Below are 24288 nucleotides of genomic sequence, written 5' to 3'. Positions count from 1 at the left end.
GCTTTGAGCCCCATGTTGCCCTGCACTTAACATCCACCCAGTACTGACATCTTTCCCAAATGGGGTCCTCAGCCTCTGCCCACCAAGACCTCTTCATGCACAGCTCCCTCGGGCTATGGAGGTGGGCCATTGCTCCCATGTTCTGCCCAGAGGAGCTCGTCACCTTCTTTGGGCCTCATCCGAGGAGCCCAGGATTCCTCCAAGAAAAGCTACCCCTTCCGACCTGATGACAAAATCCAAAGGCCGGACTGTTAGTCCACTCTTTTGCTAACTCTTGACCATTTGGGTGCGTGGTTTTTCCATTCCTTTCCAGAAGAGGAGAAAGGTGATATGAAAATGACCTGAGGAAGACTGTGGCAGACTTTTCTGGCATCCCTACACCCCAGCATTCATGGAGAAGGTTTCTCGGGGCGGCAGGAATGAGGCGGGCAAATCCGGCACTCAGACAGTGTGGAGCCAGGCCCCTTAACATCACCGCAGGCCCTGGGTGGCCTGCCATCCTCACCCTCTCCAGGCCTCAGAGATGCAGCTGACGAATTGCGCAACAAGGCGAACTGGCGTCATGAAACCATTTTTATTGTCAGTGAGAAACAGCAACGCTTCAGAGACGATCAGCTAGGAAAAACACTGGTTGGTTGTATTAAAAAATGTAAAGTACAAAACTATCATCCAAAAATAAAATAAAAGCATATTTAAAAGGCTTTTCTGTTAAGTGCTAGGACTTTGAAAATGAAATAAAAACACAGCTCCTTATACCTAAGAAACTGGGTTATAAAAAGATGCGCCGAGGATATTGGGGAGAGCACAGTGGGACAAAGTGTCCTTGCTCACTCCTTGTGACCACAGCCCACAATCCAGGCCGCAGCATCCTCACCCACCGCCTGGGTCGCAGGGGGCCAGATCAGCCCTTGCTTCCTGAGTGAGGGCGACTGGTAGGAGGTCTCCCCGCGGTGTGAGGCATCAGCGTCCCACTGTGTCTCTCTTCCTCTGGAAACTTCTCTCCCTGGCTCCCCATGTGTGGCCCTGGTCAGCAGCATCTCACAGGTCAGAGGACAGGAAGTCAGGGATCTGTTTGCCTTCTTCAGGAGGTTTGCTGGCCAGCTTTGTGGGAGAAGAAAACAAACACCATCCCAGGATGGGATTCTCATGAGCACCAAAGTGGGGCTCACAAGGATCCCTGCCCAAAGCCCATGGAGTATGAGGGGCCGTGACCTTGAATGTGGCCAGACAGGCAGAACCCCACAATGGTTAGAGCACAGACTTGGCTGCTTCATGCACTTACTTGGGCCAGTCGCTCACCTAACTCTGTGAGCCATGTAAAATCCTCACAGGGATGGTGGAAGGTCAGATTGGACAATGTCTGCAAAGTGCTTAGCGTGGTACCTGACTCACTGCATGCTCACAGTAAACTTGGGATTATTATAGTAGCAGAGATCGGGTTTATATCATCTTGAGGATCAGAAGTGTCAACGGTACTTTTTTTATCTCGAGTGAAGACTGACAAGTAACAACAGGAGATGGGACTTGAAAAGTCAGGCCTTGGAAACTAACTTTTAATTAGTAGGAGTTTGTAATATAAGTTGAATAGGAAAGCTCTTCAAAGGAAAAAAACAATTAAAAAGCACTTTCAGGTTCCAAAGATAGCCAGCTGTTGTGGCTCTGACAGGTGTATTACCAGAGGGCAGTTTGGGGAAAGGAGGTCCCAGGGGCCCTGCTTATCCCCTTGGGACGTTCCTGCAGCCCAGCTGGGATCAGTCCTGCTCTGAGACCAGGGCCCAAGAGAACTGCAGCGGGGGCATTTCTGGCTAGTGTCCCAAGACCTGTGGGCCCTGACCATGCCTCCCTGGGAGTGATCACACGTGTGTGCACACATATACGTGCCTCCATTCCCACCCCCCATCTTCTCCTCTTTCTGTGTTGCTTTCTTCCTTTATCTCTCCCCATATACCCTTGTCTTTCCAGCCATCTGGGTCCTCACCATCGCCTTGAAGAACTGATTTACTTTCTTCCGTTTGAGCGTCTTCTTGTCACCCTCTGAGAGAGGGAAGAAGGTCTGGCTGAGGCGGGGGGACGCGTTGGCATCATCCATCCCAGGTATGCCTGCCACAGAGAGCGTGAGGGCTGGAAGGGGAGTGGAGAGTGGGGGTGAGTGGGTGGGTGGAGGAGAGGCGGTGCCCAAGAGGGTGATGTTGGCGAGGCAGAGAGGACACAGACTGTGGGACAGAGTCCTGGGAGGACACATCACGGTGCCAGGCAGGAGCCGGGAGGCCTGCTTGCTGCCCTGAGGGGGCCTGTTGAAGCTGTCCTCTTGGCGAGGCTTGCCAACCCCACAGACAGGGGCCTGCCACCTGGCCTGATCCTTGCCAGGGCTTCTGTGCTAGAAACACGGTGCAGGGAGGTGAAGGCCCCTTGGCCACTGGGGTCCTGATTTCCTCAGGGGACGTGGCCTTTGGCCCCAAGGTGGGGAGACAATTTGAGCTTTTTTCCTTTTTCTCCAAGGCAGGGGCTGGTAGAGAGAACTGGTGGTTCCAGCTCCCAGCTTGGAGATGCACAGACCTGACAAATCAGCTACCTCTTGCCCATTGGTTTTGATGTCGGCAAAATGGGGACAAGGGCACCAGCCTCCAGGGTATTGGGCTGCTGTGAGAAGGCGACGGTGGAATGGCTCTGTGTCCGGCCAAACAGAGTTAGGGGGCCATCCTGCCTTGTGTGGCTGGGTGGGGGTTAAGGACATGGTTCCAGGGACAGAGGGCCTGGTCTACACTCAGCCTCCGCCACTTCCTAGCTGCTGACATTCTCCGTGCCTCAGTTTCTTCATCCACACAATGGGGCTGATGACATTATCTCCATCATAGGTATGTGTTGAGGTGTAAATAAAAGATGAAGAATTTAGCACAGGGAGGGCCTAGTGCTGGTCAGCACTCGAGAAATAGCAGGCATCTTCGCTGAGATCTGCCTGCTGAGTTCCACAGGGCAGTGCTTGTGTCTTGCTCCTCTCTGCCCTGGCCCTTGGCACAGGGAGCCTGGCCCAGAGTGGCTGACCCTTGAGACAGCTGCATGTCAGATGCAGCGACCCCAGGTGTGCCCACCCCATCATGGCTGTGGCTTCGCCTTCTGCCAACTAGGAACGGTCATCCATGTGCTGCTAAACTCCTCCCTGGACGACGAGTGCATGCTGGGGGATGTAGGTGGCAATTATGCATTAGACACTCAACCTCTATAAGATGTGCTGGAAATTTCTGCAAGTTCCTGAAATAGGGCCCCAGGTCAAAAAAGGAAACACGGTGCTTCTGGCCTGTGGGGAGGCCTAGCTAACTGAGAGTGCAGGGCCACCCAGTGTGAGAATGGAGTCCCAGTGAGTCCTGAGGACCGGAGTGGCAACAGGCCTCCACCCCAGCCCCAGGCGCAGCTTGCACGGCGGCCGCTTCCCCTACAGAGCGGGTGGGTGTGGTGCGAGCTCAGAGGACAGGGGGCCTCTGAGCAGAGCCTCTTGCCCCCAGGATGCCTGGCCCCTTTGCCGTGTAGATCCAGTCTCCGCCCATCCTCCACCCCCAGGCTGGTGGCCCCACCATCTCTGTACCTTCTGGTGCTGGTGGTGGCAGTGTGCATACCTGGGATGGTGGGCATGGACTGACTGGCGAAACTCATCTGAGAGAGGATGGATGACCTGGGGGGAATTGCTGCATGCTCCGAGAGGTTGGTGTCACTCATGAACTCGTGCTTCCTGGAAAGCTGAATAAGTACACACATACACACACACACACACACACACACACACACACACACACACACACCACAGAGGGTTAGCATTAGGCAGCTCTGTGCCTTGAAGAGTCAGTAACAAGGGCTTGGCAAGGCTTCTGTGGACCCAGCTGCAAGTTGATTTATTCTGTTATCTATCACTCCATGCCAGCCTGCCAAGTATGGTTGCACAGGTTGCACACTATACAACTCCAGGGGTTGGGGAGGCATTGAGGCATTCATTTAGACTATCATGTGAATGATACTCTCTAGAATTGTAAAACACAGAATACTTATTTCTAGTCTTCTCCCCTGGCAAGAGTAGCCTCTGGGGTCTACTGGGAAGTTTGTGGAGGGTCTTCTCTTTCCTGGGAGGCATCTCAGTCGGCTCCTTGCCCTTTCAGCTGCCACCCCTCCCTTGCCAGTACAGTTAACCCCTCTCCCTTTCCTAGGATCCAACAATGCCTTCAACAAACCTCTCTTTCAGGGGGCGAAACTAAGATTTGGACCCAATGACACCAAGTTTCATTATCAAATCGTTATAAGATAAAAACTCAGAGTCAGGGCAGTGAGTCCCTCTCTGTGTCCCCAGCTGGGCTTCTGGCTCACTGGAGGAGCCTAGGAGGGTCTGAGACCTCAGTGGTTGGAATGGCCCTGGGGTTGGCGACAGGGGGTGGACATGAAGAAACCCCTTGCCCAGCACTGGGAGGACAGCTTCTGTCCTGTCTCACAAAGCCCTGCACAGTGGTGGGAAAGACATGCATGGGCTGGAGCCTACTGGCCTGGGTTCAAATCCCGGCTCTGTCACATCAGGCTGTGTGGGTACCCACAGGACTTGACCTCCCTGCTCCTCAGATACAGCCTCTGCATCACCCACCTCACTGCAGATGCGAGGCCTGAATGGGACCTCATCTGGGGCCCCCAGAGAGTACGGCTGCTGTGCAGCAGAGATGGGCTAACGGGGCTAGAGGCGACCTGCCGGTGCCGCTCACCCGCTTCAGGTCCGACTCGGCTGCTGCCTTCTCATCCGCAAACACCACGCTGCTCCTCTTGGCCCTCTTCTTGGACCTCCGCAGCTTGACTTCCGGCAGAGTACTCCCCACAGAGATCGGCTCCGTCGGCTCTGCTTTTGGAGTCTTTGGAGGTGCCACCTCCAGGTCAAAGCTGGAGAACGGGAGGGACAGCAGTAGAAATTGCAGTGAGAGCGAGGTTCAGCGGAACTGCCTTGCAGGGACCCAGGCTGGCTGGGTTGTCACTGCGGGGGCAAGGAGTAGCTCAGCTAACCCGACAGAGTTCGGGGAGCTGCTTGCTTAATTTGCAAGCACTCAGAATGCAGAGTAAAACGAAACTGAAGGAGGTGAGCCGCAAGCCAGGGAGACTGGTGGTGAGGAGAGACACCCAGTTAAGGTGTGGGTCTGATTCAAATCCAGCACTGCCACCCTTTACTGAATGCCTTTGGGCAAATCACTCAGCCTCCCTGAGCCCTTATTGCATGCGGAGTACTCGGCTCACGTACTCATGTCCTTAGAGTAGTGGACTTTGGGCTGGGTGGGGATGAGGCTCTAGGACGGCGGAAGGGGAGAGGCTTTTCTTGGGGTGAGGGAGCACCTCCCCCCGGCTGCAGAGGGATGGATGGGTGCAGGGAGATCAGCTCCGCGGTAGGGACTTGCAGGGACACAGCCCTGGCAGGGGTGAGGAGATGCCAGACTGAAGCAGGACCTGTGAGGGGCTCTGGCAGCACAGATTGCTGAGCTGGGAGGACGCCAGCCGCAGGTGAATCCTGCTGGGGACCCAGGAAGAGCCGTCTTGCCTCTCAAGCCTTGAATGACCCCCTATCAACGGCACCAACGACAGCAGCTGCACAGGGTGGTTGTGAGGGTTTTAGTGACTTCTTTAAAAAGAAGGGTTGGGAGGAGATAGAAAGGTGGCCTCTGGGACAGAGGGAGAAGTAGCAGGTGTTGTTGGGGGCTGAGGGGGCAGGAGTGCAGGGGGCTCCTGCGGCAGAGACTGACCTCTCAGAGGCGGTCTTGCTGGGGGTGCTGCAGTCAGAGTTCATGGACGCCATGGAGATGATGGACATCTGCCTGTAGGAGCGCAGCATGGACCGTGGGCGGCCCACTCGCCTGTCCTCAAAGTCGGGCTGCGGGTGGGGAGAACGGGGTGGTCAGCAGTCAGGCCCTCAGGCTGGATGGGCCAGGTAATGTGGCTTCCGCCTTCCCGCTGCCTCCTGCACCTGAGCAGGGCAGGGCTGCAAGGCAGAGCAGGGCATCAGGACAAAAACTCCTGGCTGGCTGAAGCTAGGTGGTGGTTGTTCTGGAAAAGAATTTGGCTGGCCTTCATTCCTGGTTGCTGGGAGGTGACCTCTTAACCCTTGCAATTTGTCCAGTGACAGGAGTGTCTTCATTCCTTGTGGTGGCCCCTTGATGAGCAGACTCAGGCTGAAGGCCAGGCCAGAGAGACCAACCATGTGGTTATAGGGTGGGGTGGTGGGGGGTGGCTTTGAACCAGGTGATGGAAGTTCAAGCCTAGGGAGGGGAAGGGGCTAGAGACTGATTTCAGTCATGTGGCCAATGAGTCACCCCATCATGACTATGTTTCAACGTTTAGGCTAAGGTGAGTTTCCTGGTAGGTAATCACACATCTGTGTGCTGGGAGGGTAGGAAGGGTGATGCATCCTGAGGGCATGCAAGCTGTGTGTTTGGGACCCTCCCAGACCTCACCCCGCGCATCTCTTCATTTAGTTGGTCCTAATTTGTATTCTTTATAGTAAAACTGTAATCATAAGCATAGTGCTTTCTTGAATTCTGTGAAATTCTGCGCACCTGAAAAGATAGAGGGAGCCCCCAAATTGGTAGCCAGTCGGTCAGAAGTGCAGGTGGCCTGGGAACCCTGGTGTCAGAAGTAAGGGGATTTTGTGGAGGAAGTTGTCCTTAACCTGTGAGGTGTGACCTGACTCTGAGTAGGTGACATCAGATTACACTGCACTGTCCTGTCATTGTTGAAGGACACAACCTGTTTCCTGAGAAGCTCCTGGGCCAACAGACAAGAGACCCAGACTTACCTCTATGCTCTTTGAGCAGCTCACGTCCCCCTCCGGGCCTCAGTTTTCTCATCTATAAAATCCGAGGGTTGACCCCATGGCCTCTAAGGGACCCCACAGCCTTGATGTTCTAGGACTCTACTTTCTGGGGGAGGAGGATCGAGATGTCCCTATGAGCACCAGGCCATTGGCAGCTTTATGTCACAGAGCTTATTAGTGGCCCAAAGCACTGGCTTTGGAGGCCAACAGAGCCAGGTGAAAATTCTCACCTGCTAGGTAGCCTTTGGTGAGTTACTTAACACTTCTGAACCTCCAAGAGAGATGGAAGGAGTTGAAAATCATTCCTACTTCCCAGGCGCATTGTGGGGATTAAACAACGAGTAGATGTCATATGCTGACATCAAACTGGGCACCCCCTAGGTGCCTCACAGGCAGTGTGACTTCTATTCTTAGCATAGTCCCTCAGTGCTAAGGGCTCACTTTGTACCTGATGTTTACCTGGGGGTGACTGTGAGGGACCAATTTACAGGAAGGCTCCCCTGGATCAGGTTCCTTGCTGGGTCCCTGCCAGCCACAATCCCCATGGCTCCCCATATCCCCTCTCCTCACCCCTCCCACCCACAGGGACCACCCGTACCATTTCTCGGACACCATACTCCTTCTCCACCTTCAATTTCAGGTTCTTGAAGCATTCTTCCATCCGGTCATGGAAAGGCCGCAGATTCTCTGACACTCTTTTCTCATGGATTTTGATCCCAGCTCCCAAGAAAGGGATCTAGAGGGAAAGGCGGTACATGGTGAGCCACAGGCTGGTCCCTGGCTGCAGCCTGGGACCTGGACCATATGAAGGTGGCTGAAGCCAAATCAGCCTGCTCAGAATTCATGGAGGGCACTAGAGTCTCTGAGACCTTCACACAGGGTCAATAGCCCTGGGACGTAGGGTATCTGGGGTTACGCTGGGGTTGCTCTGGGAGGGAAGAAAGACCTCAAACTGCCCTTGCCCCTAAGAGGGTCAGAACCCCATTAGAGGCTGTATGTTTAGGCATGTCTCCCCCTTATGAATCTACTAAGAGGCAGAGTGTGGGGCCAGCAGGGAGGAAGCTCTGAGGCTCTGATGTAAAACCTTGCCCAGGAAGCTCTGGGCATTGGAAAAGGGAAATATGAGCGTCAGAAGCTGGAAGATAGAAGAAAAGAAGAGCTGAAAGGAACAGGAGGAGTGACACAGCCTCATCTTAGAACACGGAGGTCCCATTATAGCTACGTGGCTGCTGAAGAAAGATACAGAAGTGCTGATGTCCTAAGGTACCAGCCAATAGGGAATTTTTAAAAAGTGATGCAAAATCCTTGGGAAGATGGGGGAGGACGAGGTGGCAGATGTGAGGGAGTTAAACTCATTCATCAACAAAAGAGGTCAATGGGATGCCGTCTAAATGGCAGTTAGAAGGAGGAGTAGCTGAGCCATGGTGGCCACTACTAGAGGAAACAGCTGGGAAAGTTAGCAGTGTGGTCCTGGGAGACATAACTAAGGCTGCAAAGACGTGGAATATAGAGTATTTTGAAGAAAAACAATTAACATTTCCATGATGCAAGGAGTTGAAAATCATTCCTACTTCCCAGGCGCATTGTGGGGATGAAACAACAAGTAGGTGCCCATGATGGCGACATAAAGACATCCTGCCTCCTTCTCCGGGAGGCACCCTTGAAATGACAAGATGAAGGAGTTACCGGAATCTGAGCTGACCTACAACATGGCCAGTGGATGGAGGATGGCAGCTCGCCTTCCAGAGCAGTGGGGGGAGAGTGACAACAAGAGGCCCACCTGCCTCTAGAAACCCAGGAGAAGCTTAGGCATCGGAGGCACCAGGTACCCCGGAAAAGTGAGGGTGACTCGAGGAGCCGAACACAGAGGGATAGACTGAAATTCTGTGACAGCAGCAGTCAGATCTCCAGGTCCTCACCACTTCACCCTGTAGCCAAGTGCCGTTTTCTCAGTTCCCCAAGAAGAAGGGGCTTTTCCTTCAGAACGATTAGGACAAGGAGTGCTGGGCTCAAGGGTACGAGGCACAACAGAAGTCAGGGATGACAAGCCAGACTGAAAGCAGGGGGTGGAAGGGAAGTCGGCACACTGGTAGTCAGACCTTTACTCCAACTCACAGACTCCAGCAGCATAGTCGCCAGGATGATCTCTCCTATGTTTGAGAGAGTTCTCCCTGGAGAAAGTGAATGGCCCGTTATACAGACATTTGTGGACTGCTCAGTTACTATAGAATGATGCCATCCAGTTGACAAAGGCATCATCCATGTACCCAAGGCTTCACTTAGCTCTTTAGTGCTGCAGTCCCAACTATGAAGATCACCAGACATTGCAGGAAACTCTCTAATATGAAAGACCGAGATCCGAACCAACAGACAGGAAAGAAAACAAAAAGGAAGGAATGAAAAAAAGGAGGGGAGGAAGGGAGGAAGAAATGAACGAACTTGGAGAAAACAGGGAGGGTGAAGAGGGCCTAAGAAACATTATTTTACAAAGTTTACTAAGTATATAGAAACAGAAGAGATCCTCCATCCATGAAATAAGAAATATTTTATTAAAAAAAGAAGAATGATAATAGAAATACCACATATAAAAACTAATAATATATAAAGAATGAAGGTAAACTTATAGCTTTAGTTTTACCTATTAAAAAGGACAAAAAAATCAATGATCTAGGCATCCATCCCAAAATATTAGTAAAAGAACAGCAAATTAAACCCAATAAGAGTAGAAGGAAAGACATTAATAAAAGTGAGAGTAGGCCTGAATGACAAAGGAAACAAACTTACAGCAGAGAGGACTGGCAAAGCCAAAGCTGGTTCTTCGGAAAACTGTTTCTTGGTATCCAGGAAGGCGAAAGATGCCTGACCTGGAAATTCTAGTACCAGATATATGCTGAGGGAAGTGAGTACTTATGTTCACCAAAAGACATGAACTAGAATGTTCTTTGCAACTTTATTCATACTACACAAAACTGGAAAGCAACCCAAATGTCCACCAACAAGAGAATGGATAAATAAATTGGCATATTATTCAGTATGTCGTATATTCATTCAGTGGATGAGGGAAACAAAAACCACAAACTTCTGATATTTGTAACAACCTGGATGAATGTCAAAGGCGCTGTGTTGAGCAAAAGAAGCCAGACTCGCAGTAGTACATACTGTGTAATACCATTTATATAAAGTTCAAGAACAGGCAAAATCAACCTATGCTGATAGAAGCTTGGCTGCATTTGCCAGAGCTACATATTCTCATATACTGTAAGGGACTCAATGCCTAGGCACACACCCAACAGAATTTATGCATATGTGTGCCCAAAAGACTCATATAAAGATGCTCATTCCTTGTAATAGCCCCAAATTACAATCAACCTAAATCTCCATCAGTTGAAAAATAAATAAATACGTTTTGATATAGTTACACAATCCAGCTGTACAGACTATTACACATCAGTGAAAATGAGGGGCGTCTGGGTGGCTCAGTCTGTTGACTGTCCGACTCTTGATTTCAGTTCAGGTCGTGATTCCAGGGTCATGGGATTGGCCCCTTGTCAGCTCCATGCTGAGCACGGAGCCTGCTTGGGATTCTCTCTCTCTCCCTCTGCCCCTCTCCCCTGCTTGCACTCTCTATCTCTAAAATAAATAAATAAATAAGGGGTGCCTGAGTGGCTCAGTGAGTTAAGCGTCCGACTTCGGCTCAGGTCATGATCCCACAGTTTGTGGGTTCGAGCCCCCCGTCGGGCTCTGTGCTGACAGCTCAGAGCCTGGAGCCTGATTTGGATTCTGTGTCTCCCCCTCTCTCTGCCCCTCTCCTGCTTAGGCTCTGTCTCTCTCTGTCTCTCAAAAATAAATATAAAATTTTTAAAATAAATAAACAAATAAATAAATGAAAATGAATTAATCATAGCTATATACAACAAGATGAATGAATTTTTCAAGCATAACATTTAGCAAATAAGTTAGACCCAAAAGAATGCATACTATGTGATTCCATTTATATTATAGGCCAAAAATCAGCAAAAGTAAACTCTAGTGTTTAGGAATGAGTGTTTGGGTGATGAAAACTATTTTTTATTTTATTATTATTTAATAATAATAATGTCTTATTTATGTATGTATGTATGTATGTATGTATGTATGTATGTAATGTTTTATTTATTTTTGAGAGAGAGAGCGAGCAAGTGGGAGCAGGGAAGGGGCAGAGAGAGAAGGTGACAGAGGATTTGAAGAGGGCTCTGTGCCAACAGCAGGAAGCCCGATGCCCGGCTTGAACTCACAAACCATGAGATCATGACCTAAGGCGAAATCGGATGCTCAGCCAACTGAGCCAGCCAGGCTCCCTGAAAACTATTTTTTAAAAAGCAAGGAAATGTTTACTTCAAAAGCTAGGTAGTGGTCAGCCTTGGGGAAGATTAGCAATGACTACAATCTGGGCTTATAGACACAAGCTGGCTTCTGGGTGCTGACAGAATTTTATTTCTTCACCTGGATGGTGGTCAAATGGATATACATTTTGTGATAAATCACTGTGCTGTATATTTTTGCTATGCACATTTTTTATATGTAATATTTCACAAAACATTTAAAGGACAAATGTACTGTAGACATCTTTCCATGCCAGTAAATATAGAGAAAAGCTTTACAAAGAAGAAAAAATTAAGCAATCAGTCTAGAGACCTGTGAAATCTTGAACACAAAAAAAGTACTTGGAAGGCTCTGGCTTTTGTTGTGTTGCTAGACTAGGTACAAGGACATTCCCTTTTGAAATCTACAGTTCTCTGACTTTGAGGAAAATCCAAAGTGTATCTGGCTTTGTGAAACCAAGATCCAATTTAGAATTAAGCTCCAAGAGGGCAAGGAGCAGGCCTAGATCTGTCCAGCACTATTTCTATGGCTGGGCACACAGTAGGATCTCAATAAATATAAGGTACAAGAATGAACAGAACAGACAAGGAAGAGCTAATTCGCTGTATGCAGTATTGTTAACAAGGCTGCTTTCACCCTGGCAGGGCAACATCTTTGAGTGTAAAGTGCCCAAAGTTAGGGTACCTGGACTCTGGGAGGGAGGGACGTGGCCCCCTTGGCAGTACTGAGTGGGGAGGGGCCTCTGTAACATGGTGGTTGACTGGGGGCGGGGGTCTGTGCTTTGGAGGAAGTGGCCACTAGGGGGTGTTGTCTGAAGAGCCCAAGCTAATGCTTTCGAAGTCTTCTGTCTTCGTAGTGTCTGCCCATTAGCTCCAAGACTTTGGTAGAATTGTTTTTAGAAGGCACAGCCTGGAACTAGCTGTGCTGTGAGGCTGAGGTTCATGCTTTGGGTGTGGTGGGCACAACATGGAGGATCCACTACGAGGTGATAAGACCTGCCCAGGGAGAGGCCCAGGGCAGTGTTACGGATTGAGAGTGACACCGAACACCCAACAAATTTGTGTGACATGACTGGCCCTCCCTAGGGCATCCCAGAAATACCTGAGAAAGGGGACTAATCAAAGCCAGGCCTTCCTGATTCCCGGGTTGGCAGTGTGAGTGGGAGCTACCATTATTTGGGTATTAAAGACCATGATGACCTCAGAAAGCTGGGGATCTTGGGTATGTCTGAGTTTCACAGGTGGCACAAGGTAAGAAGGGAGAGAAAATTCCAGACACACAAAATGCATTCAGGAAACTGTGTCTGTGCAGTACTTGCTGTTTCATTTTTAAAGCCTCTCTTTGCATAAATTGGCAGAGGCAGAGAAGGACCTGAATTAGGAATCCTTATTTTAAGAAAAGAGGCTGCACCCAATGCTTCTCATTCCCTGATTTCCCTAGAGTAACAAAAACTCCCTACCACAATAGCTTGCTTTTCTTTGCAGGGTGACTGGCAAGAAGGGAGGGAGGGAGGACAGGCAGCTGCAGACAGCTGCCCCCTGCTCCCTGTGCCTCCCTCCAGCTCCTGCCCTCTGGAGCCCACCTGGTGTTCTGGGTGCTGAGTGCTCCCTGCAGAGCAAGCTGAAGTGCAAAGAGGGAGAGGCTTGTCCTTTGAAGGCCTCTGGGGGGGGGGGGTCTGGTGGACTGTTTCTTCTCTAGGGAGTGAGAGCGAGGGGGAGAGAGAAACAAAGGGAGAGAGGGAGGGAGAGAGAAGGAGGGAGGGAAAACACAGGAGAGGGAGCTGGAGAAAAGCAGGGAGAAGGAGGAAGGGAAGTGGGGAGAGAAGAGGAAGGGAAGGAGAGAGAGGAGTGAGATGTGAGGGGCAGAGGGAGGCAAAAGACAGAGAGAGGAGGGATAGAAGCCGAAACATCTATGAGAAAAAGGGACAGATGCGCAGGAAGAAAGAGATAGAAAGAAGGAGATCATGGAGGGAGGGGGCGGGGTGCCAGGAGAGAAGGGATGGAGGGGAGACAAAGACAAGCGGGCAGAAGGAAGGACAGGGCCATCCAAGTTTTCTGGCTTGGCTCTGGAGGTGCAGAATGCAGGCTCTTTGACCCAAACCCCACCAGACAGAGGCCTCAATTATTTTCCAAACCTGGTAATCCATCTGAGCATTATCTGCCACAAACTGGGTCAGCTTTAGCAGGAGGAGAAGTACATGTGGGGGGCCCAAATCTTCTACTATCTGATTGGCGTGTGCCAGGTGGGGGGGTCCTGGCTTTCATTTCAGTCCCACTGGGATAAGCCACCTCCTCTGAATTCAACATCCATTCGATAGAGCAGTGTTAGCATCATGCAGCACAGCATCACTGCCCAGCACCCCAAGGGTGCAGTGCCCCAAATCCCCGCTCCAGGATAAGCCTGCTTGTGTGAGATGTAGATTCAGAAGAAGGGCTGAAAGTCAAGGGACAGGAGAAGAGGTTAACCTAGGCCACGCCAGCCAGAAGCTAGCAAGCAGAGGGCAAGGGAGTCGGAACAGGACAGAAAGCAGGCAGGGCGACCCCGCCCCAGTCCAGCTACACTTTACCTGCCATGCAATCAGGTCCTTGAGGCGGCTCAGTTTTTCCTGGTCCTCAGGGTGATCCCTTGTGTACTCCTCTGTGAAAAAGGCCTGGGGAGGACAGGCAGGAAGTTTGGATTTCCTGTTCATTTGGCGTGGACCCCAAAACCAATGTCTCTGTTACTGTGAGAGGACTCCATGTGAGGGGGGCAGGCATGAGGTCACACATATTTGGATGGGACAGGGACCTGTAGGGACTGACACTGTTTCCTCTTCCTAGAGGCTCAGATCAGAACCCATTGGGCAAGGGCCACAAACCCCAGGGAAGGAGTTCTCCAAGTCTCCCTGGAGCGGAAGCATCAGCCTCAGCTGGGAATCTGTCAGATGTACAAATTCTTGGGTCTCACCCAGACCTACTGAATCAGAACCTCTAGGTGGGGTGGGTGGGGATGTGGAGGAAGAAGCCCCGTAGGAGATTCTGATGCTGCTTCAAGTTTGAGAGCATTGCCTCAGGGAAGAGAATTCAAAGAGTTATTTCACCCGTGGTGCTCCAGGTGGCCTTACCACCTCCCTTACTGTGTGTGCCCTTGCCTGTACCCCCACCCCCCAGCTCTTTCTGAGACTTATGTCCTTTGCATGTGTGCACACACACAGACATATATTATCACCTCTCAAGGCTAAACAAAGGGTTACTGATGATGACTGATGGGGTATCCCAGGGTGGCTAGAAGGACTGCTTATATGACTGGAATTACTGTCCCTGAATTAGACTCCTGCATAGTTTTCTTAGTTTTATATCAGTGGAGGACACAGAAAAGATTAATAGGGAATTCATTATGAGATATATTGGAATGAGGCATTCATTTTCCCATTTGTGCTATTAATGTCTGTACTAGGTAAAAGCACAATAAGGACTTTTTCTTCTACTTTAGTGTTGGGAAAAGCTCTGTCCCTCTCCTGAGAAACTGGTATTTTCCCCAGTGGAAAATGTGACTCACAGAATTATTGGCATTTCCCTTTTTGCCTAGGATACCAGGAGGCTCAAAAATAAAATCGGTGGCTAAAATGTGTAGGTATCTCTGGAGGGACCTTATGATCTGGATACCTAGATTATAACTCCCATTTTGGAGTTGATCTCCTCTCTTTTCTCTATTTTCACAGACCCTGGGTTTCATTTATTTCCATTTGTTGAGGTCATTTTAATCATCTGTGGAAGAGATAGATTCACACAAAGTGGCATGCACTTTGATTTGTGGCTCCTGTACTTTTGCGGTCTGGCTCAGATCCAGAGCCTTTCACCGATGGAGGTGCCTGGATGTGCCCAGAGGCATAGGGGATCCGTGTGATCCCTATTCCTTCCTGCCACAGCAGAATGTAGCATTGAGGCTGGAAAGGAGATGAGAGAGGGGCTGTAGAAACTCTGGAAGATGTATGAGGTCTGCCAAGCTGACAAACAGCTACAGTAAGATAGTGACAGGCAGTTACATCTTCCCCCGGGGGCCCTCCTACCACTGCTCTGTCGCCACTGGGGCCTGAACAGCCCTTACCTTCTCGTACTTGGCGAAACCTCCCATGACAGCAGGGTCCACGATCCCATTCAGGAGCATGGACAGTGGGTTAATGGGGAGGCTTTCGTCACTCTGGTACTGGTTGATCATCATCAGGATCTTCTCATTGGCTGTGGACATGGTTTCGATGGCATTCTCCAGAGGACTAATTGTGGTCTGTTGAAAACGAGATCACCAAGAAGAAAGAGCCTTAGCAGGTCGCTTTAAAAACAGATAGAATTATTGGTATTGATTTCAACCAGGGTTGGAATTCAAATGAAGCAATGCTCCCTGAGGGACTGTAACAGGCTCTTGTTATAATTAGTGAGCTCTAGGGGTTGTCTTCTGTCTGGGGAGAGACAGGCTAACTTTCTGCTTAGTGAGAAAGGCATTTCCCCGGAGAGGTAGAGGCAGGAAGTCTCAAGCTCTGGCTGGGGTTTCAGAAGCTGGGTATGCTCGGGAGAGTTTTCTCTTCTTATTACCTGGGCGAAACACGCTCCAATTCAACCTATCCGGTATTGGTTGTCCGCCTACTATGTGTGAGCTATTAGCTGTGTGAGCACCTGGTGATGTGATCACCCAGCCTGGCCCATAGTAGGTCCTAAGATTGTTGTATAAAGGGTCACTGCTCCAAGGCAGGTTCAGTTTAGATGAGAAGATAAAACTAACCCCCTTTCCAACACCTCTTAGAAAGCATATAAACAGAGTGCCATCAAATGGGAACTGGCAAAACAGTGCAGTATTCAAAAGATGGGATCTGGAATACAAAACTAAGCACAGGGGTCTGTACACTTTCTCTGTGAAAGGGTCAGGCAGTGGATATTTTAGGCTCTGCTGCAAGGATACAACCCTGCTCTTGCAGAGAGAAAGCAGCTTCAGGCAATATGTAAATGAATGAACCTGGCTGTTTCAATAAAACAGGTGCAGGTGGGATCATGCCCACAGGCCATAGTTTGTGGACCCTTGAACTAAACAAAGTAAAGCTGAGTATAAATCTCAGCTCTGCCATTTTTTTCGAGCTGTGTTACCTTAGGCCAGTTTCTAACCTTTCTGAGCCTTGGTTGACTCCTTGGTAAAATGAGGATAAGAAAACCCGCTTCAGAGAGTAGCTGGTAGCCATTGTTATTAAGTCTTGTCGGTGTTAGGACAGAGACCAGCAGTCGTCCTCAGAAGGGAAGACTTGTCAGCAGGGCAGGGTAGAGGCTGGACAAAAGGGCCAAGGAATTGGAGAAGACTTCTTGGAAGAAGGGACCCTACATTTTATCATCTGTGAGATGGTGATATAGTCGCTGCCTCACTGGGAAGTAGCAAAGATTGTTTTAGATAATACAACACTTGACTCGTAGCAGAGTTCTTTAAAAATGGGCACCTGCTAGTTATAACTACTGTGTATATGAGAAGGGCAGAACCAGCCTCTACAGCCATGTTCTTGGTCATCCTCTTAAACCATTTCCTTGGATCTGTGAAATCCGAGCCTCTTACCTCCGTGTTTCTGAACCTTTGTGAGGATGACTGCTCTCTGCAGCAAAAAAGGGTAGATGCCACCTCTGTTTCTTTCTGCCCCCTGCCACATTCACATTGGCACAGTCAACATTCAGATACACACACACACACACACACACACACACACACGCTCGTGCGCACACACAAACACACATACGAGGAGGGAAATGAACTTGAGGTGAAGGCTGCTCGTGTTGGTGGGGGCTGCAGTCCATATGCCACAAGCTGCACCCCTGGGTCTCATTTCGGTGCAGCACACAGACCAGCCCCACAAGGGTTTTACAAAGCTGAGGTCTAGACCGAGTTCTAAGGAAAATCTGTCAGGACCACTTGGATTCAGCCCAGCACCACACCTGGATTTCAACAATAGCCTGGCATGTCTGAAACACGCAGGCTTTAAGGTGAGTTATTAAAAATGGAAAGTCCTATTGATTGGCTTTTCCCCTCATTTCTGAAGCTATTTTTGAATCCCTAAGTCTTTAACCTCATTATAACCATCAGGAACAGAGAATGAGAATGAACATTCTTTGAGTTTCTCACCTATGACTGAATATACAGCTCTCAGCAGAGTTATGGGGTTATGTATTTGGTGGGAGGCCTGGATGTCAGGGGCTGGTAACAGGAATAAAAGCATTGATCATGATAATGGAGCCGGCTCCATTTACTGATTGCCTCCTATGTGTCAGCCCACGCTGGGCTTATAACACTCTCGCACTTTCTTTTTGTTCCCCCCACAGCAGGTCAGCAGGTCAGGTCACTTGCCCCAGGGCAGATGACTGCAGAGCTGGGAGGAAACGGGGACAGGGGTGTTCCTGATTCCAAAGGTGAGCTTCTTCCACCACAGACAGCTCACACTCTGCTACCAAACTTGCCTTAAATTCTCTGTTAGGATTCAGTCAGCCTCTTGGAGCTCTGGATACTTTTCTAAGCTAAGCCTTGGTTTCCTTTTCTGCAGTATAGTACAGTATAGGTGTGTAACACTTGCCCAACTTGCTGTGAGGGGCAAATAAATTATCAGGGAGAAAATACTTTGGAAACAGTTTTAAGGAGGAGAAACATCAGCCAAAAGATGAAGTGATGGTAATCCCTTGCAATCAAGTGGCTGAATTCCATATTCTTCAAAGGCGTTTCTCTCATCTCACCCTCCTAAATCCTCTTAGGAATCCCATGAGCTGCATGAGACAGGCACAATTTACTCCTACCACTGATTACTTTGACACTTCAAGTCCCACTCTGGACTTCAGTGTTTTTATAAGCAAATAAAGGGACTGGACAAAAACCAGGAATGGCTTTGCACACTGGAGACTGATAGGCCAATCTGGGCCCAGAGAAGTCTATCATTTAGCCAGTATGTGAGTTCTCATTTTTAAAAAAAATTAATTCACCTGAAGGGAGCTTGCCACAGCTTCTGCCATCCCTGTTGTCTTGATGTCACTATTTTACATACTTACATTATCTTCCTGGGTTCTGAAGGCTTTTGATTTTGCAGCTCTTGGACTAAATGACCTCTAAAGTACCTTTCAGTTCTGCAATTCCATGGTTTTTTAATCTCTATTTTGCAGGTGATGAAAACTAAAGCCCAGAAATACAGTGTTTGTCCAACATCATATAGCTCGTTAATGCCTGAGTTGAATATGGGTCTCTGATCCCCAGATTGGGGTGACTTGTAAAGACTGCATGTTTTCAGGGCCAAGAACAAGTAAAGAACCCTTAATATGCAGAACTGACACTTGAATCCCATCAGAAAACACGGCTGTATACAAACAGTCCCATAGTGTTGACAATTCATGGAAGAAACAGCCGAGATACAAATTCATACATGACAAAACCAAATTTTTTGAAAATAAGCTCACTTGGCAGGCATGAAACCTTTATGTCTGAGACATCCTGAAGTTCTCGGTAACCCAACTGAGGGGAGGCTATTAGAGATAAGTTGATTGCAATAAACTTTTTGGAGGTCTTCCCACCCTTATATCAGAAGGTACCAGTATAAACAAAGCAAAACAAAAATGCTGGCTCTTTCCTAAATTCACAACCCTGAGTTCATAAAATAAATAACCAGCTCAGATACTATGGGGTTCTGCATATTAACTGAGTGACTATTGATGGATTTACTGAACAAATTGTCTTGAGCACCAATTATGTGCCTGAAACTAATTTTTGCACTCAGAGATGTGGTAGGGAATAAAATAGACAAAAACCTCTCTTCCTGGAGCTTATATTCTAGTAGAGATGATATTCTAATATGTTATTATATTTAAAATTCTAGATATTAAAAATAAACCTATGGGAAAATTATGTAGTCTCTTAGGGGGTGATGGGTGCTTTGAGGAGAAACACCATAATGGGGGTGGAGGGTGGGTGGGAGGGCAGAGAGCACAGCAGGACCTCCTACAGTTTGCCCATGGCCTAGCAGGTACAGGGAAAAGAGTACCCCCAAAGGATAGGTCACAGCCAGGGCCAATGGGTAGAGGCTACATATTAGCAGAAAGTTTCTGATTCCTTACCTCAAAAATGGGATTAGTAACAGTATCTATGTCACAGGGTTTTGTGAGGATTAAATGGGATAGTGCTTTAAAGCCCTTGATGCAGTGCCTGGGACACCTGTCAAACCTTATGTACCAATGTGTCCCATGAGTAAAGGACATGAATAGTTTCTTCCTTTCCATGGTGCTGCTTATCATTGGGATGGGCTAGGGATATGCTCAGGAAGAAAGAGAGAGGGAATCCAGTTGAGATATCTGATATAGGAGGTGAAAGTCAAATCTCACTTCTTTCACTAACCTTAAATAACCTGTACATCAGTCCCCTCATCTATCAAATGGGAGAATAATAATGTCTACCTTGCGGCATTGTTGAGGGGTTTAAATGAGGTCATGCATGTGAACAGTTTAGCATATGCTTGATAAACATTTGCTAATGTCATAATCATTATTACATTTCTCCTAAGGTCTAGGCCAAGCCTGTGCACAGGAGATTGGAGGGCCATCAAGCTGCTGGGGGGCATTAAAGGCTGGAGTGGAATGGCTTCAAGCTGATGATACAGTAGCTTGAACACATCAGTCAGACCATGTCCCTCCTCTGTTCGTGGCTCTAAGGCATTCGGTAGAAAAGCTAAAGTCCTATGCTGGCTTACAGGGTCCTACAGGACTTGGTATCGGGCTCCTCCTACTCATCCTCACTTGCCCTGAATCAGACACAATCATGTTCTGTCCATAGGGCCTGTGTACTTGCTAGAATGCTAGAATGTCCTTCTCTGTAATATTTGTGTGGTCCACTCCCTCATTTCCTGCAGGCCTTTGCTCAAAAGCCATTTTGGCAGGGAGGCTTTCGCCTGGCCACCCTGTTTGAAATAACATCTCTCCTGCACAACCTTTCTTTTATTTTTCTCCAAACTGGTTATCACCATGACATTATTATATTTACTTTGACTTTTCAGTATGTCGTTCCTACTAGAATGTAAGCTTCATTGAAAAATCTTCAAGTGCTTGACATGTGTTAGGTACTTATTAAATATTTGTTAAATGAATACAATGAATAAGACACCCTGAATATGTCACCACTTTTTAAGTTTCCTCACAACCACCCTGGCCTTTCCCTGGCATCCTGGGAGCTGCAAGATCCTTAGCTGTTTGAGGACATGGAGACCCTGAAGTTTATTGAGACGCAAAAGACATATTCAAACAATTGCAGTCTAGCCGGTGTTTTGCCTCTGTGTGATTGCCTCTCTCTGAGCCTCAGTTTATCCAACTAAAAAATGGGTTCATAGTGGGATTCTTCAGAGGTGCCCTAAGTTGCTGCTGAGATAGAAAGATATGAGGACATGATTAAGTGGATGGTGTTCTAGGCTCTCTGCCTCCTCGCTGCACCCAACCACAGAAACCCCCATTCATCAGCTTTATTACAGGACTCTATGTAGGTTTCATTTCAGTTTACTTGATGCTTAAGAAAAAAATCTGAAAGCAGGTAATCCAGATAGTACCTCAGGTCCCTTCCTGCATTGGAATTCTAGCATTTCCCCAGTGGCCTTGAACAAAAGCTTGTCTCCTTCTTACAGTTAAAGGGCTCCTGAGATGTACTATTCCCTGAGGGCCTGTAGACTCACCTGGGACATTTGAACCACTTCAAACCAGCGCAGGATCCCTGGAAGCTTGTATGCAGTTATGAAGGAGGTTCTCTCGATCCACATAGACTGTCCCATAAGCAGGGGGTGGCAACGGTAGAAAAGAAACACACTTAGGAAACCTGGCTATTAGAGAAGTTTGGCAAGAACCCAGCCAGGCCCCCAGACCTCTCATCAACCCAGAGCCTGAATAAATGTTGCAAGACCCAGAAACATACTCCCACTTTACCCTTAAGAATTCTTTCCTGATGTGAAGTTTAAGTTTTCCCTGGATTTAGGCCTGGTAAGTTTTAACCTGGGGTCTCTGAATAGTCAGAATTTTTAAGCAATAATGAATGCATCTATCTGCATTTTCTGGGGGTGGAGGGGTGTTCACAGTGTTCACTACATTCTTTTTTTTTAAATATGAAATTTATTGTCAAATTGGTTTCCATACAACACCCAGTGATCATCTCAAAAGGTGCCCTCCTCAATACCCATCACCCACCCTCCCCTCCCTCCCACCCCCCCTCAACCCTCAGTTTGTTCTCAGTTTTTAAGAGTCTCTTATGTTTTGGCTTCCTCCCTCTCTAACCTTTTTTTTTTTCCTTCCCCTCCCCCATGGTCTTCTGTTAAGTTTCTCAGGATCCACATAAGAGTGAAAACATACGGTATCTGTCTTTCTCTGTATGACTTATTTCACTTAGCATAACACTCTCCAGTTCCATCCACGTTGCTACAAAAGGCCATATTTCATTCTTTCTCATTGCCAAGTAGTATTCCATTGTGTATATAAACCACAATTTCTTTATCCATTCATCAGTTGATGGACATTTAGGCTCTTTCCATAGTTTGGCTATTGTTGAAAGTGCTGCCATAAACATTGGGGTACAAGTGCCCCTATGCATCAGCACTCCTGTCTTCTGCACAACATATCATAGTGAAACTGGCAAAATACAAGGATAAAGAGAAAATTCTGAAAGCAGCTAGGGATAAACATGCTCTAACATATAAAGGGAGACCAATAAGACTAGTGGCAGACCTATCTACTGAAACGTGGCAGGCCAGAAAGGAATGGCAGGAAATCTTCAATGTGATGAACAGAAAAAAATATGCAGCTGAGAATCCTTTATCCAGCAAGTCTGTTCACTACATTCTGAAAGGGTGAGTGGCTCCCAAATTTGAAGGATCAGTCTAAGGCAAAGAGCTGGGAGAGACTTAGAGCGTCCTTCTTTTGCCAGTCGTGAGAATTAGAAGACAGATCCTTGCTGGGAAGCACACAGCGGACACTGGGGACTGAAATCACTCTGTCTTCTTATTAGTATGTCCTGGAAGGTTTGACTTCATCAACACTCCTGCTTAGCCTGAGGGTCCCTGCCTTCTGGAAATGCCTGAGTGCCCTGTGGTTGAAAGGTACACCTCACACAAGGCCTGGATGGTATCTTGAAAGTGTAGAGGTCCAAGAAATGAAAACAAACCTGATGGAAAAGACTGGAGAATGGGTGTCATTGTATCAGTAGATGTTAGCTTTACTTCTTTTTGCTTTGGATCAAATGCCCTCCCATTCTGACATTGACAGACACCTGTCTGGTTGGGATGAGTGGCCCTGGGGAATGATCAAGGCTGCTGAAGATACTCACGGCGAATTCATTCTCAGGGTCGACGGTCCCTTTGCGCACAGGCCGGGAGTAGTGGAACTTTTGCACGTAGTTGGATTTATAAAAGCTGCAAGACAGAAAGAGGCAGAGGCTCCTGGTAGCATGCCAGGTTGCTGACACAGAACCTGAGCTGACCTTGTGCTGTCAGGGGAGGCCCACTACAGTGAACTTCAGGTCTGGCAGTTAAAATTGTCGCATTTAAAATCAGGTGCTCCTGGGGCACCTGGGTGGCTCAGTTGGTTGAGCATCTGACTTCTGCTCAGGTCATGATCTCGAGGCTTGTAAATCTGGGCCATGCATTAGGCTCACTGCTGTCAGCATAGAGCCCGCTTCACATCGTCTGTGTTCCCCTATGTCTGCACCTCCCCTGTAGGTGCTCTCTACCTCTCAAAAATAAATAAACATTAAAAAATAAAATCAGGTGTTCCTTGTAAGGTGATTGAGAAGCTAAACAGGTCTCATGTCCTTTAAGAACACAATACCCCTTAGAGTACCAAGGAGCTGGAATTCTACCATTAATGCCTACCTAGGTCATCATTTCTGTGACCTCAGTGAAGAATCTAGATATGCCTACGGTCCTAGCCTAATGTCCCAGGGGTATCTTCCAAAGATTTCTTTAGTTATCCCAACCACCCCCCAAATCATTCTTCCTGAATCTCTGGGGAGGTTCTAACACTGGGGCCGGTAGGGCACGGTGCTAGCTGGATGGTTGTTATCTCTTGCCCCAGTGCCTGGCTGAAGAGGTTGGGGGGAGGCTCAGACCCAAGCTGAGCTATACCTGCTCAGCCTTCTGCACTGGTGTGGGGCTGCTGGGACAGACTCCTTCTCACAAAGAGCTCCTGCTTCCCACTGTCCTCCCAGAGGAGAGGGCTTTCTCTAAGGCACTTGAGGTGCTATACTGGGTACCCCGGGTCTGAGGAAGGTAAACTGGGCAGCTCCGAGGTGTGCCCCACAGGCCCCCTGCCTCATGGCCCCATCACTGACCTCACAATCTGCTACTGAACAGAGGGAGGGAGACCTTGCCTTTATGCTGCTTTCTCTACTGCCCCTTCATCATCGTCAGGACATAGCCACTGTCAATGCACAACCTCAACAAATGCTGAAAAGGTGTCCCTTTGGAAGAACGTGCTCAGTATGAGCACTGTCCCCGTCCTCACCCTGCCTGTTGCCTGCCCAGCCCACACACTCTGGCTATCCATTCCCTGGAACCACTCTGTCACCTGAGTGACAGGCTCTCCACCTCCAGTTCAATGAAATGTCATTGCTGCTTCCTGATATTTCACTGTCCCTTGTTCCTCCCATCTCTGGCTTCAGCCTTTTCAGGGACAGCACCCAGATTGCTAATTGGGCTGGAGGGGTCATTCTTTTCCCAAGAGGAAAAGAGATAAAAGGCTGGCTAAACCAGAGAAAGAACTGGGAGGGCACCAGGGCCTGTCCTGCCACCAGCTCAGCTTGACAGCTCCATAGGATTTTCTTCCCCATCCCTTCTTCCAATGAATTGTGGGTCTTACTTTATTATCTGGTCAGGCACAGGCTTATTCTTGAACCTTGGGTGTTCATCCAAGACAGGCTGGACGGTGAAACACTGGATGTCTGGGATTCCTGTAGTTAAGGGCTCACAACGTGTTGTGGGCTGCAGGGACAGTTCCCAGTTGAGACCTCCCACGACAGCCCTCCTGGGGCCAAGATTTTATTGAATGACTGACCTCAGGCTGCTGGCTGCCAACTAGATCCTAATGACAAGTTAGAAGTCATCA

General features: G+C 48.6%; 1 protein-coding gene across 3 annotated transcripts in view; it reads right to left on the bottom strand.

The window, feature by feature from the left end:
• Positions 1-555: 555 nt before the first annotated feature.
• DOCK2 (dedicator of cytokinesis 2) overlaps positions 556-24288 on the bottom strand; it is a 417694-nt gene continuing 393961 nt past the window's right edge. For 2 of the 3 annotated variants that reach the window (XM_058723143.1, XM_058723150.1), the window contains exons 42-52: positions 24043-24124; positions 22514-22598; positions 20877-20963; positions 15269-15445; positions 13749-13832; positions 7419-7556; positions 5754-5881; positions 4734-4905; positions 3612-3732; positions 1979-2121; positions 556-1101 (exon numbers count right to left, since the gene is read on the bottom strand). In XM_058723143.1, the coding sequence (XP_058579126.1) occupies positions 1039-1101; positions 1979-2121; positions 3612-3732; positions 4734-4905; positions 5754-5881; positions 7419-7556; positions 13749-13832; positions 15269-15445; positions 20877-20963; positions 22514-22598; positions 24043-24124 (1280 nt within the window). In that variant the 3' untranslated portion in view covers positions 556-1038. Of the gene's footprint in view, positions 1102-1978; positions 2122-3611; positions 3733-4733; positions 4997-5753; positions 5882-7418; positions 7557-13748; positions 13833-15268; positions 15446-20876; positions 20964-22513; positions 22599-24042; positions 24125-24288 lie in introns of those variants that run through there. The other variant, XM_058723158.1, reaches the window with a different exon arrangement.

Source organism: Neofelis nebulosa, chromosome 1, assembly GCF_028018385.1.
Source record: "Neofelis nebulosa isolate mNeoNeb1 chromosome 1, mNeoNeb1.pri, whole genome shotgun sequence".
NCBI classification, from domain to species: Eukaryota; Metazoa; Chordata; class Mammalia; order Carnivora; family Felidae; genus Neofelis; species Neofelis nebulosa.
This window is presented reverse-complemented; position numbering and strand designations above follow the sequence as displayed.